Source organism: Falco naumanni, chromosome 4, assembly GCF_017639655.2.
Source record: "Falco naumanni isolate bFalNau1 chromosome 4, bFalNau1.pat, whole genome shotgun sequence".
Lineage (NCBI taxonomy): Eukaryota > Metazoa > Chordata > Aves > Falconiformes > Falconidae > Falco > Falco naumanni.
In genome coordinates this window covers 67,308,437-67,325,327 of record NC_054057.1, presented here as the reverse complement: position 1 = coordinate 67,325,327, position 16,891 = coordinate 67,308,437, and the positions used below count along the sequence as shown (strand labels likewise).

The 16,891-nt window shown below is 54.5% G+C and overlaps 1 protein-coding gene across 3 annotated transcripts; it reads right to left on the bottom strand.

Moving 5' to 3' along the window:
- Positions 1-588: 588 nt before the first annotated feature.
- BSG (basigin (Ok blood group)) lies at positions 589-15,172 on the bottom strand. Of its 3 annotated transcripts, none has more exons than XM_040589196.1 (9): positions 15,040-15,172; positions 9,872-10,219; positions 8,131-8,287; positions 6,228-6,316; positions 5,589-5,716; positions 5,093-5,366; positions 2,735-2,747; positions 2,309-2,378; positions 589-1,701 (listed from the first exon to the last, which is right to left on the bottom strand). In XM_040589196.1, exons 1-8 carry the CDS (start codon positions 15,119-15,121, stop codon positions 2,321-2,323), a joined length of 1,149 nt encoding a protein of 382 aa, XP_040445130.1. In that variant the 5' UTR covers positions 15,122-15,172; the 3' UTR covers positions 589-1,701; positions 2,309-2,320. The 3 variants fall into 3 exon arrangements, with proteins under 3 accessions (XP_040445130.1, XP_040445129.1, XP_040445131.1); XM_040589195.1 differs by having other exon boundaries at positions 2,735-2,759; positions 15,040-15,171; XM_040589197.1 differs by lacking the exon at positions 9,872-10,219 and having other exon boundaries at positions 2,735-2,759; positions 15,040-15,171.
- Positions 15,173-16,891: the final 1,719 nt, after the last annotated feature.

Here is a 16,891-nt window from a genome sequence, read left to right as displayed (position 1 = left end):
CTTGAGGCTGCAAGGCCATGGCTCAGTCACCCACTGGGACCAGCTGGAAGCACATGGTGGCTCCTCTCCAGTACCACCTCACTTGCAAGGGACAGAGCACAGAGCTGGCAGCAGGAAAAGGACCCCCCACCATTATCATCCATCCTCTCCCCAGGCACAAGGTTGCACGCAAAGGCAGCGAAGGCATTGCACCTCTGCTGTCCCACCACAGGAAAGTGCAGGGCGAAAGAAAAATAACTGCTTAAGAGAAGCACAGGACACACAAGCAGCACATCCTGCAAAGGCTCATGTAGGACAGGGCTGATCCTTGACCCCACAGCCAGAAGGAACCGTGCAGCAGGGAGAGGCGATGCCTGTCCCCAGACAAGCAAGTGTGCTCCAGGCTCTGCAGAGCAGGGAGCACCACTCATCTCCCTCCACAAAGGCTTGAACACCTCTCGAGCTGCAAATACTTGGTGATCAGAGTACAGTCAGAGCTGGCACCGAGCTGCGAGAGACAGCATTGCGTTCTACAGCCAGAAATGAGTCAGCAGGTCAGGCAACCCAGGGGTCCAGCCCATAGGGAAGAGACTAGAGTCCAAACAAAGATGGGGGAAAGAAAAAAAAAAAAGGAATCATCTTTATTTGTGAAGTGTGTTAACAGATGGAACAGTTCAATGCTACCCAGCAATAAAGGTATTAGACTCCACTGAGCACTTGTCTGCTCTCAGGCTCCCACGTCATGCAAACATCACAATGGCTCAAGCACAAGAACACACGCTGTTAAACTGCCCCCGGCACTGACCGCAGCCCCTGCTCACTCTGCCCCGATCCCCCACTGCAGCAACCTGAGAAGAGATATAACCACCCACAAAATAAGTTAACAGCAATCGCATTTATCCCGTGTCCAGCTCTAGCACACTGCCTCCTGGTTGTCTGTTTATTTTTAGGGTAACTAAGAACAGCTCTGGAGGAGCCGATGGCTGACGGGACATGCCGAGGAATGAGCCCTTCGCCCGCTGCTCCCCAGGAGTGGCAACAGCAGCCGTGCCTGGTGCCCCTGCCCAAGTGGCATACGGGACATGTGCTGCTTCCACGCTAGGGAAAGGTATGGCCTTGCTCCAGGTGATGCGCTGGGAGACACAGAACTACTTTCCTGGGAACTCTCGGGTCAGGCTGGGTCATCTCCCACCTGGTCACCAAAGCTGCTTCTTCCTGTCCCACGCGAACAGGGCAGGACAACAGAACTGGGAACCCAGGCTGTGCCACCTGCGTCTGTGGAGCAGCACACGAGGAACTGCGCACATCTCGCTGCACGTTCAGGTCTTCTCTACAGCTCTTTGAGTGGCTTCAAACACTGAGGTGGGGCAGCAGGGCATTTCAGAATGGCCCAGTCCAACACACCCTGTTCTTCCCAGAGGTGAGGAAGAAGCAAGCTGTACTCCCACCCACCCCCTCTGTACCAACACAAACAAACCTAGGACAGAGACAGCCAGTGACCTAGACTACCAGAAACAAGGAATTTACATTTACAGGTAGAAAAACCCTCCCACAACTCTTTTTAATAAAAAAAAAGTGTATTTTAGATTCTACAACTTAAGTTTCTTTAGAAAGTGAAGTAACTGAATCGCAAGGACGCACTAGAATATTTCATGGTGCTATTTTACCAAAACATTAGAAGAAAACAAAATTGTCCAGATGAGTTGTTCATCTACATGTCACCTGGCAGGGGAGAGAGAGAGAGAAAAGCCACTTAGATAACCCAGCTGTACCAGTAAGGCTGCACTGTGCTAGAGGGGGCTGATGGAGCAGTACAGGACAAAGGCAGCCCGTCAGTAAAGCTGTGGGCTAGGACTTACCTCCTGCTCAAGTCCACGGCAGGAGTTACCAGGCAGTCCTAACTCTCCCATGCTTTAGAGCCCCATTGTAGTCCCACACATTCTTCTCCCTCTCCCCTCGCCTGCCTGGGCAGAGGTCAGACACCCTGCCTTATCCCACACAGTCCCAGCAGCTCTGGAAGGTTTCTACCAGGCCTGTGCCTGAGCTTCACAGCAACACGTGTCCCCCCCAACCTTCCCAGATTCTGCAGTATGATGCTGGGCCAGAAGAGCCTCTGTCAGCATGGATGCTCCTGCTTCTCCCAGAGACCCTTTGCAGATGCAGACAGTGCAGCCAGGCCAGACCTCTGAGCAGCTGATAGAGCTCCAGCTGGGTTACAGCCAGAGACAGGCACCCAGGCTGCTGTAGGAGCCCCTCGCTGCGAGGGGGCAAAGAGCCTGGCACAGCCACTGTTCTTGGCAGCGGCTCTACCCTGGGGAGTTGCACTCACCTGGCCCCTCTCTTAGTTAGCATTTCTCTGGCGGACGTTCTTGTCCTTGTGGTTTGTGGCGTTGCTTTTCCTGGAAAGCGAGAAGGGGCAGTGAGGAAAGAAAAAAAAGCACAAAGCACCCCCACCCCCCCCCCAATGTAATTCAGGTCCAAATAGATGGTCAAGGTAAAGCAAAATGACATTAGTCACAAGAACAGCATCAGTTTGAGACACTGGTGCCATCCCCCATTTTATGTGGCTCATACCCAGGTCACATTAAATGATTCCGGGGGGGGGGGGGGGGGGGGGGGGGGGGGGGAGTCTCCTGCCCAGCAAGCTTGTGTGCTATCCCCACACCAGCTAGCTTTTATATTCAGAGCAGATTCCCTGGGTGGATGTGATCTGCCAGTACAAGTCTGGCTAACCAGGAAAAAGCAAGGTACTTACAGCGGTGCAGAACCTCCATCATCATCTTCACATTCAGAACAGCATAGAAAGAAAGAATGAGTAGTGTCAGGAACAGCATGTAAGAAGTAATCCCTGTCACCTCTTAAAACTCTGGGCACTGCATTTCAGACCGGTTACTGGATACACTGGATACTACTGCCTGCACAGCACTGAACACAAAAGGTCATCTCCCCCACAGGGCTCGTTTTGCCAGGACCTGGCAGAGCAGGGGGCTACTTCTTACTGGAAGACTACACCCCCAGCATGAGTTAAGCTGCTTCTTGTCTAGGCTTAGACAAGGCACAAACTTAGACATAAGCTCCTGTTGGCACAGGGTAGGCTTGGCTCACAGGATAAGTCACCATCGCCCTGGCAGCCAGCAGCTGTCAGGTCTGGCACCTCACTGAGGCACACCTGGGACTAACCACCCCAGGAGACCACCGAGTCAGTCACACAGGGAAGCATCCCAGTCTCTAAAGCAGCACTGCTGACTGGGAACATCTGTTTAACAGTTGCGCCCTGTGTACCCTCAGCAGACCAGCCAGTCTTCCCACCACCAGCAGTCAGAACTGGACAAAAAGAGCGCCACAGATCCGTCCAGCAAAACAGCCCAGCTGCCACAGATCTCACTGCTGCTCTCACCCCTGCGGCACCGCTAACTCAGATGGCTCCCAGATCTGAGCAGAATTCAACAGCAAGTAAAGGGGAATCCAAACAAGATGTTTCGGGAATGAAGCTTTAAGCATCAGCAGCAGTATGCTCTTCTTCCCTACACATTTTGTGAAGTCAATAATCGCCCTGCACACCACATTCTTGCTACGCTGAGAAGCACGGCTAAGAAAACATTGCTGCTGACACGTGCCAAGCCCCAGCAGGAAGGTTCCCCATCATCTCTTCCAGAGTCCCAGCTTCCCTCAAACGGCACCGAGCGGTGAGGCCCATGCTCTAAGGATTGGGGCTGCCTCAGGCACCAAGATGTGCGTGCATACAGCTGGTGAGAGGACGGCTGCAGGAACACGGCACAAAATCTTCTACTTACCATTTGAGGTGGCACCCAGCAGCAGAGAAGGGAAGAGGGGAAAGATAACACCAGCAAGGATATCACACCGTACACAAGCCAGACTCTTCCCATCCCAGGTAATGGATCATCCTCACAACCACGTACCGTGAGGAGCAGCATTTGTCCGAGCTGGCTCAGCCATGCCTTACTGCTGCCTCCTCTCAAGAGGGGCAAAGCTACAAAGACTTTTGGGGAGAGGTAACCACCTTACACTAGGGAAGTCTAAAGCTTTATATGGTGCCGTACCCTCATCCACAAGCACTTGGGAACCTGAGCTTAAGAGCTCTGGCCAAGGAGCATCAGGACACATGCCCAGTCTTCATCTGTCAAAGCATCTGCTACAGCTCTGATAGGTCAGCACTCGACATGATCTGGCCCAGGCTGATGCCATCAGAAGCCAGATCACTCTACACTCACAGGCTATAGTTTTTTTGCTGGAAGATGTGGCTACAACAGCCTTAGAAAGACATCTGCCTTCCAGCCAAGAGTGTCAAGAGGACAAAGCCTCCGCTTGTAAAACTGCCTCGAGTAAAGTTCCCCAAGGGGAGGGATATTTAGTTTCAGTCCCTCTGCTGAACCCTCACTCCACTCAGCCTGCCTGATGTGCTGTTTCAGGGCTAAGGGGCCTGACCCAGCAAGCAGGAAGGATACCAAGCATTTACACTTCATTGTTAACTGGATCAGATAAGGGAGGGGTGGCTGGGCTAACACAATGCAGATCCTTACTGATAAGGAAAGGGAGGAGCTGATATTCCCAGAACAGAATAAAGAGAGCACCAGGCCTTGAGGAAGTCTCCTGGAGTCAGGATGCGTGGATCAGAGGACCCAAAACAGATCCATGAACTGAACGTGAATTAAGCTAACCCTAGTCTTACAGAGCCACTAATGCAGTCCCTCGATTCTGCAGCACCAAAAAAGCTCTACTACTTGTTCTGAAATCAGCTTCTCCAGAACATTAGCTGCCAAAGCCAGCCCCGTCCTGCAGACACTCACGTGAAGCACTTGAGCAAAGTGCAGAGGAACTGGTGAGACAAAAGGTCAGGCTGACCAGCACTGAATCTTATCTCGCTCCAGATCCAAAGCACAGCTTGCTGAAGGACTGTCCGAAAAGCACAAGTACTTGCAACTTCACCCTAAAGCAGCCTGGCAAAGACTACCATCGTTTTACAAGGAGTGCCCTGAGAAGCAGCCCTCAAATTAATGCCCATCTGATAAAGGGAACTCCAAAAGAACATTTTGCTTGCACCCTACAAGTCACTTGGTCTGCCCAGAAAGATTTAACCCCAGGCACCTCTTACCATCAAGAACTTCATCTGGCTTCCTCCTCTTCTCATAGATGAAGATGATGGTGACAAGAACGAGGACTTCTGCCACAATACCCAGGAAGGGCCAGAGTGCTGCTAGACGGCTGCGTACGCGCAGGTTCACTGTAGCACCACCAGAGCCGTAAGAGTTGGTGGCATTGCAGTGGTAGTCACCCGTATCCTCCTCAATATTCAGTTTAAGAATGCGTAACTCTGTCTTGTTGCCACTGGACTTGATAATGTATCGACCAGAACCATTGATGATGGGCTGGAGGGAGGGAGAAAGGGAGACAGCTCTCAGGGCAGTGCTGAGATGAGGGGAGCTGCTCACTTACTACACATGGTTCTACTACTACAGGAATCCTCCTTGCCACAGCACCGAGCAGGCTACTTTGAAACAGCTAATTCTGATGGGGCAAGGTCCTCCACCTCTTTGCTGGGAAACAGGGTAGGCAGAAGAGGAGAAAGAGCATCAAACCACAGCACTTACCTCTTGACCACTTTTGTACCAGAACCAAGAGAAAACAGGGGGGAAAGAGGGATTCTTGCAGGTCAGCACACCAGTGTCCCCTTCATTCCCATGCTCAGACTTCTTGTATGCCATCACTTGGGGTGGAACTATAACCAAGAGAAAAAGAAATTCAGGCACCTCATTGTAGAAAGCACGTAGATTCGTGCTCCCTGCAGCCCCCCCCGCCAGCATCAGACGCCGTTACCCATACAGCCTGACTTCAGTTTCCGAAATGCCTTAGCGGGTCTGTTCTCCTCGCTTGCCCGTTGTCCAGCATTTTCAGAAAGGAAAGCACATCAAGCTGCTTCGAGAAAGGCTCAGACACATTCGCCCACCAGGTATCATCCCTCTCCCGTTATTCTTGTGGGAGCATGCCCACAGCAGAAGGCTGCTTTAATGCAAGGTCTAAGAGCTGACCCTACAGACGCTTTAGCTGCCTGATAAAATGGAGCTGCCTCACAGAGCAAGCCCAGTAGTACACGTGTAGAGTCTTGCAGCCTTATCAGTAAGGACTAGAAGCAGCTTTAAGCAGCTGAAAAGATACCAAAGCAAAGCCTTCAGGAGAACGCAGCTTCTCCACTCCCCTCCTCGGACCCAGAAGCAAACATATGAAGTTACCTGAAATATTCACTTGTGCTTTTATCACTGGGTTTGTTTTGTAGACGCAATCATAGACACCAGAGTGCTCTTCCATCTTCCCCTCGATTCTGCCAGAGAACAGGATGTCAGATAAGCATTCAGCACAACTGACTCATCCACAGACACCAAACTCCAGACCCATGGAAAGAGACACCGCTAAGCATCAATCTCCTCCACAGGCAATTTCTCCCATTCCAGCACCAGTACTTGCGCTGCACCATGTATCTACAGCAACCCAACTCTCCACCCTTCTCCCCTCAAAGAGTGAGGATGGCAGAAGAGGGTTTCATGTACACCAAGTCTAACACAGGTCCGTCAAGTCAGTCATCACTGAGGCTTCCTGACCCTGTGTCCTGAATCCTGAAAACCAGTAGCATTGACTCCCTAACCCAAAGCACTCTTGCTATCAGGGACTCTACAAAGGGCAAAAAAATTGAAGACCGAAACTGTTAGCTAGTACAGATGAAGAAAACCAGGAGCACCAGGACAACACTACACCATCCCCAGGTGCAGTGCCGTATGTACCGTTCAGAAGCGGCCAACTCCATGCTCTTCCCTCTTCCATACAGACTCCAGACACATGTAAAAAAAAAACCACAACCATACCCTACTGTGCAAAGCCAACAGAATCTGAGGTGCAGCAAGGGAGTCCTCTAGCCAGCACAACCCAGGACACAGCCACACACCCCAGGTTAAGACATCAGCCCTGCGGTTCACCTCTAAAGGAGGCCAGCAAGGAGTTTAGGACAACAGGTTCAGAGGAAGGCTGTTCTTCCCCTGCAGAAAAGCCAACTGAAACACATGGCAAAGCAGTGGCAAAGAAACACCCAGGCTGGATTACTCTGGATTGACCCAAGCGTAGGGAGAACTCTCCCATTTTCCTTTTTGTAAAGCTGCTGCAATGAGATTTAGTGGATTACACTGCACTGCAACAAACACCTCATTCTGCAGCTTAGTAATGCCCACTCAAGGGAAGGGGCAGGCAAAGTTTCAGTCCTGTGGCTGCACTGGGACAACAGGCTGTTTTGTTAGTTCTACTGTGCATGGCGCTTCCCACTTCCAAAAACCACTCAGCTGAGGAATTGAGGTCACGCGAGGGAGGCTGGGTTATAAATACTTTAATCCTTGTTCAGCTCCCTGTTGCTATGGGGAGACAGGCACGTCGGCACTGCCATACAAAAGGACATGATGCCTCTACAGCTGCTGGGTCACTGCCAGCCAGGCCTGACTGTAATCAAAAAGGAAAGCTCACTGCACTGTTACAATAAGGCTGGTATTCCCGTTTCTGCTCCGCTACATCCTGCGAACAGTTTCTGAGCACTGACCAGAACTCAGGGGCAGCTTCCCAGCTTGTTCTGTAAGAACGGTTGGACTTTGGAAAGGTACATAAAACCCAGAGGCGCAGACAGCATACATGGGAGTCTCTCGTTCCACACGTGGCCTCCGGGAGCAGGGAGCTGACATCCTGCTCAGAGCAGGGGTCCCTCAAAACCCTGGGAAAACAGCTCCAGCACAGACAGACAGTGTGGACTCAGGTCAGACGACAGCCCCAGCCATGCTGCACCTGACAAACCAGAGCCCAGCTGAACACCTGTGTAAAAACATGAAGTAGCAGAACTTCTCTTACTAAGAGGGTATTTGTGGCATATAACTTTCCCTTCCTCCTCCTTTTTGCCCCGTCCTCCTCATAAAGGAGGAAATGTTGGGCCTTACCAAAATGTTGCTTAGCTCATCTTATGTTCTAAAGTTTAAAAGCATACATTTTCAGCAGGACTGAAAGCATTTCGCTTCGGGTTCAGCCGATAGGAAACATTAACTGCCTCCGGTAAAAAACCTGAGGCCTGTGTTCAGATTCTTATCTGACCTTGCCCCTGACACTCACGTGTAACTGGTGAAAGCACTTGACTCTGTGTCCGTCTGAAGTATCTTGTCCCCGTGCATCCATTCGTGCCCCTTGATGGCAGGGTAAGGCGCAGTGATGTTACAGCTGAGGATCAGCTTGCCAGAGACACCAGTTACATGAGCTTTGATTTCTGGACCTGCATTTGTAAACAATTCAATGGAAGTTAACAACCAGTATCCCAGAGGTCACGTGCCTGCCCAAGAACCTCTACTGCAAAACCCACAGCTCCTTCTGGTCTCTATCATAGCTTTCACTTACCTCTGCAAACAGTTTCCTACCAGAACTGGTGACACCAGCATAGGAGAGACTCGAATGCCAGGCAGTGAGGGCCTGACTGCACCTAGCGATAACCAGCGCTGGCCTTGCAGCTGCTCCCACCACGAGCAGGACCGCTGCCATGTGTGCTGGATCACTGAGCCTCCTGCTGTCCCTACAATGGGTGCAGCTCCAGCAGAGCTAAGTGCTCGATAAGCAATAGGAAAGGTCATACTGTGAAGGGCAGAGCATGGCGCTCTGCTTTTATGAGCCACTATAGCACTCTGTGTCAACACCTTCCAGAATCTGAGCAGCTTTAGATACCTTCAGGTAAGGAAATGGATGGCAGTTCAAGATCCTCTCTTGTGAGAGGTAGCAAACAAGACCATAGGTGAGCAGTATGAGCATCACCTGATGCAGCCCAGATTAAGAGTTAGATCTACTCCAGGGAGAACACACAGAACCACGACTCCGAAAGGTCTTGGGGCCTCCATGAGCCAAGCAGCAGTAAATTATGCAACATGACTCAGGCATTTCTACTTGTAGGAGGCAATTCAAGGAAACTGCTGCCATTAGCAGCACCGCTGCACAGCCCTGGTAGCACTACGGTTCCTACCCTTCCTTTCAATCTCTTGGAAGGAACAATTTTTGCACAGGGCTGACAGACATTTTGCTATTCCTCCTACCCAAATCCCACTGGAAGAAGGTTCTGCTGGAGTTCTGTATTCCCTAGCACATTTATGCTGAGAAGACTGCTGTGCTGCTCTGCTAACTTCAGGATTCATGGTAAGACCTTAGCAGGATTTTTTAAATCCCTGACACTGGCCCAGGTTTCTGTTACTCAAAGCAGCTGCCTGTGAGCTCCAGAGCTCGACTGCCAGCTCTGTAACTAGAGGGAACCCGGTCACTTCCACAGGACAAGCAACTACAACACATTCAGTGTCGCACACAGACACGGCCATTTCAAAAACGGTTGCATCTCAAGAAACTCAAAGCAAGTTTTGTTCCCCACAGCTTGTATCACTAGCAAGAAAGCGAGCTTAAAGCCGGACTGTTGAGAGGAGCAGAAGCTGTACGAGCTGTAGGGAAGGGCCGGTTTGTCAGTGGTGGTTAGGGCAGAGTCTACCACAGAATCAAGACTCAATTCTGCAAGCCAGCACCGGGACTCGGAGGCACTCGGGGAAATAAGCGGCAGGTTCCAGGTCTTTGGCTCCGGAAAAGGCACGGGATTGCCGAACGGCGTTTTGGTTGGGAAGCCACAACCCTTTTTGAGCAGGACCATTTTGGGTCAAGTCACAAGTGGTGAGGGAGATGACAGAGGGTGGGAGTCTCTCGGTTCTACAGCTGGGATGGGAGGGTGAGGGGAGCTTTCGGGAGCCACAGGACACGGGTGCAGGGGTGAGCATGGCAGAAGACTCAAGACACTGGTGTCCGAGCAAGTGCCAAGGCCTGTGTGGCCACTCACGTTCGATGACAAAAACGTTCGCCTGGGAACGGATCCACTTGACTTTGGGGCTCTTCGACAAGTGGTTGCGGTCAGGGTCGTTGCTAGCCCGGCACTCATACATGCCCGAGTCGTCGCTTGTGAGGTTTGCGATGTAGATGGTACTGGTAGAGTGCAGGTTGTAGGTGGCGTTGATTTTGACACGGTCCTGCCGTGCACCATCCCAGAGCTGAGCATAGGTCTCATTTGGCTCGTTTCCCTCAAACCACCACTGGATCTCAGGGATAGGATTGCCAATCGCCTCGCAGTACAACTCGACGCTGTCCTGAGTCAGTCTCTTTTGAGACAGTGGTGACTTTATAAAACCAGCTATGAGTTGAAGAGGTATTAGTGCAAAGTGTTAGTGCAAAGCAAGAAATCACCCTCTACAGCAAAAAAACAAGAAGTCAGCCATTGAGAAGAGGACACACGACGTTCAGATCAGCATACTCTTCCCTCCCTCCCCTCCACACTCTCTGAACTCTGCCCAGCTCAGACAGGGCTGTTATTTTTAATTGTTGCTCCTCCAGTCAACACTTCCTGCAACTCAGCTGCAAAACCAGAACACACAAACCAGCATATAGCATTTGCCACTATAAAAACAAGAAACCCACAGCAGTCATGGCACTGCCCATCTTCCACGAGGGACAGAGTTGCAACACAACACTTGCTGGGGCAGACCAAGTGCCTGCAACGCTTCCCCAACACTCACTCGGTCCCCAGGCAATTTCAGTTCTGGATGAAGACAACAACAGGGTTTTGTTGCAAGGGCTTACCCAGCCTCCATGGTCCCCAGACAAATTAAGCATCCCCTGCACTCTGGCACGGGTCTGCCAAAGCACCCGCCGCAGGTCGCGATGGAAGGCTGGCAGCACAGCAAGGCAGCACAGCCCCAGACACGCGTCCCACCGCGGGGAGGGCAGCACCCAGAGCAGACCAAGCCCTGCTGAGTCAGTTTTAAGGCAACTGCCACGGGAAAAGTGCTTCATTACTCGCCTCTCACCCCGGAGAGGAACGTGCCCATTCCCCCTCGCTGCCATGCCTGAGGTCAGCTGGGAGCAGGCCGGGTCCCAGGCACCCCCCATCGCTGCACAGTGACTAGGGGACACTGTGCACCGCCACACATACCTTGCGTGGTGACTAGAGGACACTGTGCACTGCCACACATACCCTGCATGGTGACCAGGGGACACTGTGCACTGCCACACATACCGTTCCCTTCGCTGGCCTCTCATCTGCCAGCCCTCACTGCACTGCAAGGGCTGCTCTCTGCCTCGCTCTCACACACTTGTTCCACACCTCTGCTCACTAAGATACATGACAGATACTTTAAAAACAACTTATTAAGACAACAAGTTTTTTTTAGGGGGAGGAATGCCTTGCAGCCTGCAAGATGTCACAAACCAGGTGAGGAAACATGTAACTTTTGTTTTCACACAAACACTGAAATCAGACTTTTTATCTCAGGCAAGATAACTTTGCCAGGCTAAATTAGAAATAAACGGATTAAAAGAGCAAGAAGCAGCTGCAGGCTACAACTACGGTATTTTTCAAACTGCTCTTGCGGCGAGAAGCCGGGGGGCTCAGCTTTTGAAAACACAGTCCAAAGGTAGGTCTGTGAGTCACCAGACTGGAAAGCTGAGCTGCTAAACACCTTTAGGTGCAGCAACAGGCACTGTGACCAGCCACCCCAGGGTGCAAACCATCACCAGGCAGCCAGAAGGGCAGGCCCTGGGGGAGCTGTTCTGGAGGGGCAGGAAGGGAGGCTCTAGCAGCAACACCGCTTCTGGAAAAGGCATCAACAAAATCACTTACGTGAATCGACTCAGAGTTAAGAAGAACTAGTGGAGCTTGCAACACATCCTTCCCGCATGCTGACTACACTTCAGACGTGCCAAGGGCAGGCTTACGGGGCACCCCGCACGCAGGGACAGCTTCCAGGAAATTAATTCACTCTGTTATTAAGCACTTAAAGGTTCGTCATTATACAAAATCCTCCCTATATACACTGTGATGTACAGACACATAGGAGGTGAGTTTGGGAGCTAATTTTTTTTTTTTAATATGTACCTGAAGATGTTTTGGCAAGAAATCCTATGCCCATTTTTTGTGTCCACAGAAACAAATCAGTATTACAAAACCCAAGTCTGCTCAAACTTCCAGAAAAATACAAGCAAGTCTGCAAGCTAAGTTTCAGTGTCCCAAATAATGCATTTCCCAAAGGAAAAATTAGCTTTACATACTAAAGCTTTGAAAGGCTGGAAGAACAGACATGCCTGGATCTGGACAAGGAAAGAGATCTGACCCTGATCTGAGACCAAGACACTTTTAGGAGAAGGCAGACTATTATTACAAAGAAGCAGGAGGTGACAGGGATCCAAAAAACCATAGGAGGGTATCAGCTGTAAGCAACTTCCCCAGACACCGAGTTTCACTTCTAGAAGTGACCTGTATGCCTGATGGGGCTTTTTTTTTTTTACACCACAAGCCTGTGATTAAACACTCCCAACCACCTAATTCTGACAAGTTACAGAACTGTCTGCAGCACTTGTAAAAGCCTGTCCCACTTTAACTACAGCCTGATTTTAAATGGGAGCTAGTAAACATCGAGGGGTTTTTTTTGGGTTTTGGTGGGGTTGTTTTTTTTTTTTTACAGATACAAGGTGATTATTGTATACCGACAAAATAAGCTGTTGCAAGGTTATTTGCTTTGAGTTAGAGGGCACTTCATGCAGTTCAGACAGGCTAAAAAGCTTCAGCAAGCCGTAACAACAGCAAGTACCATTTGCATTCACATGGGATTAATAACCCCCTCTGCTCCCAACACAAAGCAAGCCAGGCAATCAAAAATCCCGGGCACTCAAGGCTGGGGAACACGCCTGCTGAGTGCAGGGACACACAAGCACAGCCGGCATCAATCCAGTGGAATCGATCAGAGCTACTCAAAACATTTCCCAAATGGTGACGGGCTGCACACTGAAATCAGCTCACAAAAACAAGAGATTCTTCTCAGAACTGAGCTGGACACTCCCCTTGGGCGCAGTGCAGTATCTGACCAAGCTGGGCCAGCAGGGTGAAGGCAGACAAGACCAGATAACGTTCTCTCCAGCCACCTTCAAACTAAAAACAACCTCTCGCCCGGGGGCAGAGGGAGGAGTTCATGGGGTGTAAACAGTGTCAGGGACCATGCTTGGGCAGCCGAGCCTGGCAGGAGCCTGCCCTGTCCCGCAGAGTATGCTCTCCTCTCCAGCATGACCTTTGTTTCCTGGCCTCGGGAGGGGATGTTTGAGCCTCTGACACTATTTGTCATTTCCATTAACATAGAATGTACCGCCTCCTTGGGCTTTGCATAACCAGGCAGTCCCAACACAGCCAAGTCAAAGACCAGTGCTTTCCGTCAGGATACCTCCTCCTGAGGGCACAGGGTACATGCACACACCTACCTACGCTTCAGCCAGTTGTTCTGCGTGGTGAGCTACCAAAAGCTGGGATATTGCAGTTTAAAATATCTATCTCTCAGTCTGCTCTATACAGCCAAATCTAAATACCCTTGAGAGGCAAACCCCCTCACTTCCCAGCCTCCCCACCCTGCTTATATGGAGAATCGGCAGTGCAATGCACCGAGCCCAAGAGCCCCGCAGCCAGGGCAGGACACACACGCTGCAGAACTGATGGGCCTGTGTAGCAGCTTTTCCTTCTGAGGCTTTTCAGACCAAGGAATAGAAACAGCCTCCTCCACATGGCATTTGTGTTGATCCCTTAGACAGGGGACAGCTTGTGGCAGGTCCCCACCAGCGCTCAGCATGGCAGAGGGAGCAGGAAGCAGCCAACATGGGCCATTTCAGGTTAGTTCATGAAACTCCTTGCTCTACCCCCTAAGTGTGAAGTTCAGAAGGCTCTCCCCTGCTCTCCAGTATTAAAATGCAACTCTGCCACAATGGAGCAGACAATTCCATCACTACCCCTGGATTTTTCAGAAGCCTCCCACTCTTTCGCCTTCAATTGTTGGGTTTGGCTCAACCGCACTGCACTAAGTCTGATACCACAAACAGGTGGCGACTTTTTTAGTACCCGCAGAACAGCCAGGAAGAACAGGCTAGTGCTCACAGCAAAACAAAGCCTTCACCATCAGCACCTCCTGCACCAGGTATGAATCAGAGACTGCGGAGTCCTCCAGGCAAAAAACCCATTGTCTTTGCCAAGGCAGCCCTGAACAGGCCGACGGGCCAGGATCTGGCTCAATGAGCGAGGGAATGGAACGGAACATCAGCAGCACCCAGCAGGTCCCAGCCCCTCTGGGGTCCTGCCCCTAGGCACCCAACAGGCCGCTGCAAGCCCCCAGCTGCAGAGCAGGGGGTGGGGGGCCGAGGTGTTGTTCCCTCATTAGGGGATTATCAACTTAAGCACCACGTGAGCATCTTTAGGGATTTAAAGCGAGCACCCTGCTGCTCCTGGATAAGCCCTGGAAACCCGAGAAATGGCTGCGAGGAATAAATTTCCTTGGTTTCCCCACAGGGAAAGCAGCTGGGCACCCCCGCAGGGCCTTTCCCCCTCAGGGCCAGCTCGCATGGCCCGCGGCCCAGGGGCAGCCACAGCCCGCGGGCCCCCCCCAGGCCCCCCCTCACAGCCCCCAGCCCCGCCACAGGCTGCAGGACCCCCCCCAGGCCCCCACCCCGCTCCCTCCTCACAGCCTCCCAGGCTCCCCCAGCCCCCTCCCGCTCCCTCCTCATAGCCCCCAGCCCCGTCACAGGCTGTGGGACGTCCCCAGGCCCCCCCGCTCCCTCCTCACAGCCCCCGGCCCAGCCACAGACCCCAGGACCCACCCCCCAGCCCCGCCGCTCTCCCAGGCCCCCCCGCCCCCTCAGCACAGGGTCACCCCCCTCCCCGCCCCCGAACGCCGGGCCCAGGCCCGGCCCCGCCCGCCGTGCGACGTGCCTCGCCGCAGGGCGCCCGCTGGGTCCCAGCCGGCTCCAGCGCCGCTCCACCCCCGCTGTTCAAGCCCGCCGCGGAGCCCGGCTCCCCGCCACGGCCCGAGAGCCGCTCCGCGGAGCCGGGACCCCCAGCACGGGCCGCCCCGCAGAGACACCCCCCGTCCCCCCCGGCTAAAGCCGCCCCAGCCCAGCCCAGCCCGAGCCCCCGCCGTCCCGTACTTGTCCCCGCGACGCTGGCGGCCAGCCCGCCGAGGAGGAGCAGCGCCAGGAGGCTGCACGGCCCAGCCACTCCCGCCGCCATCTCTACCCGCGCGCCGCGCCGCGCCGCGCCGCCCCAATATAAGCGCCGCGCCGTGTCACGGACGCGGGGGCGGGCCCGGGGCGGGACACGACCCCTCGGCCCTCCCAGCGGCCAATCGCGCGGCGCTCCGGCGCGCTGTCCCGCCCATCCAGCCCGGCGCGGCCAATCAAAAGGAGCGCTGATGTAGTGCATCTCTCCTCCCTCCGCTCCCCTGCGGGGAGAGCCGGTTCGGGCCGGTCCCGCCGCGGCCACGCCCACCAGCCAGGCGCGCAGCCAATGGGGAGGCGCAGCGGGGGCCACGCGGCTGCAGCGCCCGCGTGAGCGCGCGGGGCCGGTCCCGGTCTCGGGGGGGGGAGGAGGGAGCGGGGCGGACGGACGGAGCGGCGGCAGCACCGGGGGACCCTGGTACCACAGCGGCAGCGGGAGCGGTTGGGGGAGCGGCGGCCCCGGGGGTCCCTGGGACCACAGCAGCAGCGGGAAGGGGTGGGCGAGCGGCACTGGGTGGAACCGGGGGTCCCTGGCATCCTAGCGGCAACGGGAGGGGGGGCGTAGCCCCGGGGGAAGGCGGCTGTGCGGGGGGGAGGGGGGGGCGGTAAACCGGGGAGCACCGTGTGTCATAGGGAGCACCGATGGGGACCCACACACCTTCCCTGGCTGTCCCTTCGGGGCACATCGTGAAGCAGCCACCCTGGGGTGTCCCCAAGCACAGCAGGGGTGCGGGATGGCCACTCCCGGGTGTCCCCAGAAAGGGCCAGGAGCTGCCTCATCACTGCCATGGCTGTGCCAGAGCCGCCAGTGCTCGGGGTGAGCCGGGGCCACATCCCCACAGTGGGGCACATGGGAAGGGAACCGGGTGATGCTTCCCCAGCACAGGGAGCGAGGCAGAGACAATTGCTCCCGCCAACAACAGTGGGGCCTGTGCCAAGGCAAACCGGCAGCCCAGCACACCAGGGCCCTGGCCCACAGCCCGCTCCGGCCCTCAGCCAGAGCCCCCAGCCAGGGCACCCCGAGGCACAGGGAAGGTGCCTGTCCCAGGACCGCAGCCCAGGCATTACTTTCCACGAGGCTGCAGATGCTGGCCTTCATGTCTTGAGCACCAGCCTGTGGCCAGGAATGCTGGTCCTCATGTCCCCAGCACCAGCCTGTGGACGAGGATGCTGGTCCTCACGTCCCCAGCACCAGCCTGTGGATGAGGATGCTGGTCCTCACGTCCCCAGCACCAGCCTGTGGACGAGGATGCTGGTCCTCATGTCCCCAGCACCAGCCTGTGGACGAGGATGCTGGTCCTCACGTCCCCAGCACCAGCCTGTGGACGAGGATGCTGGCCCTCACGTCCCCAGCACCAGCCCATGGATGGGGATGGTGGCCCTCGTGTCCCCAGCACCAGCCCATGGATGGGGATGGTGGCCCTCGTGTCCCCAGCACCAGCCCATGGATGGGGATGGTGGCCCTTGTGTCCCCAGCACCAGCCCAGCTGCAGCTGCCTGATAATGCCGAGGGGCTGGGGCGGGCGATAACCAAGCACAGCCCGTGCTTTGGCGCTGCGGCAGCCAGGGCAGAGGGGCCTCTGTGGGGCAGCCACTCGGTCCCCAGCTCTTCCCAGTCCTGAGAGCCAGCTCTCAGCCAGCCCAGCCCTGGGAGCAAGGTGGAACGCTCACAGCCGGGGGGGGGGGGGGGGGGGGGGGGGGGGGGGGGTGGGCGCGGGTGCCGGCAGGAAGAGCTGAAACAATGGAGCCGGCAGCGCCAGTCCCGCCGCACTCTCCACAGGGA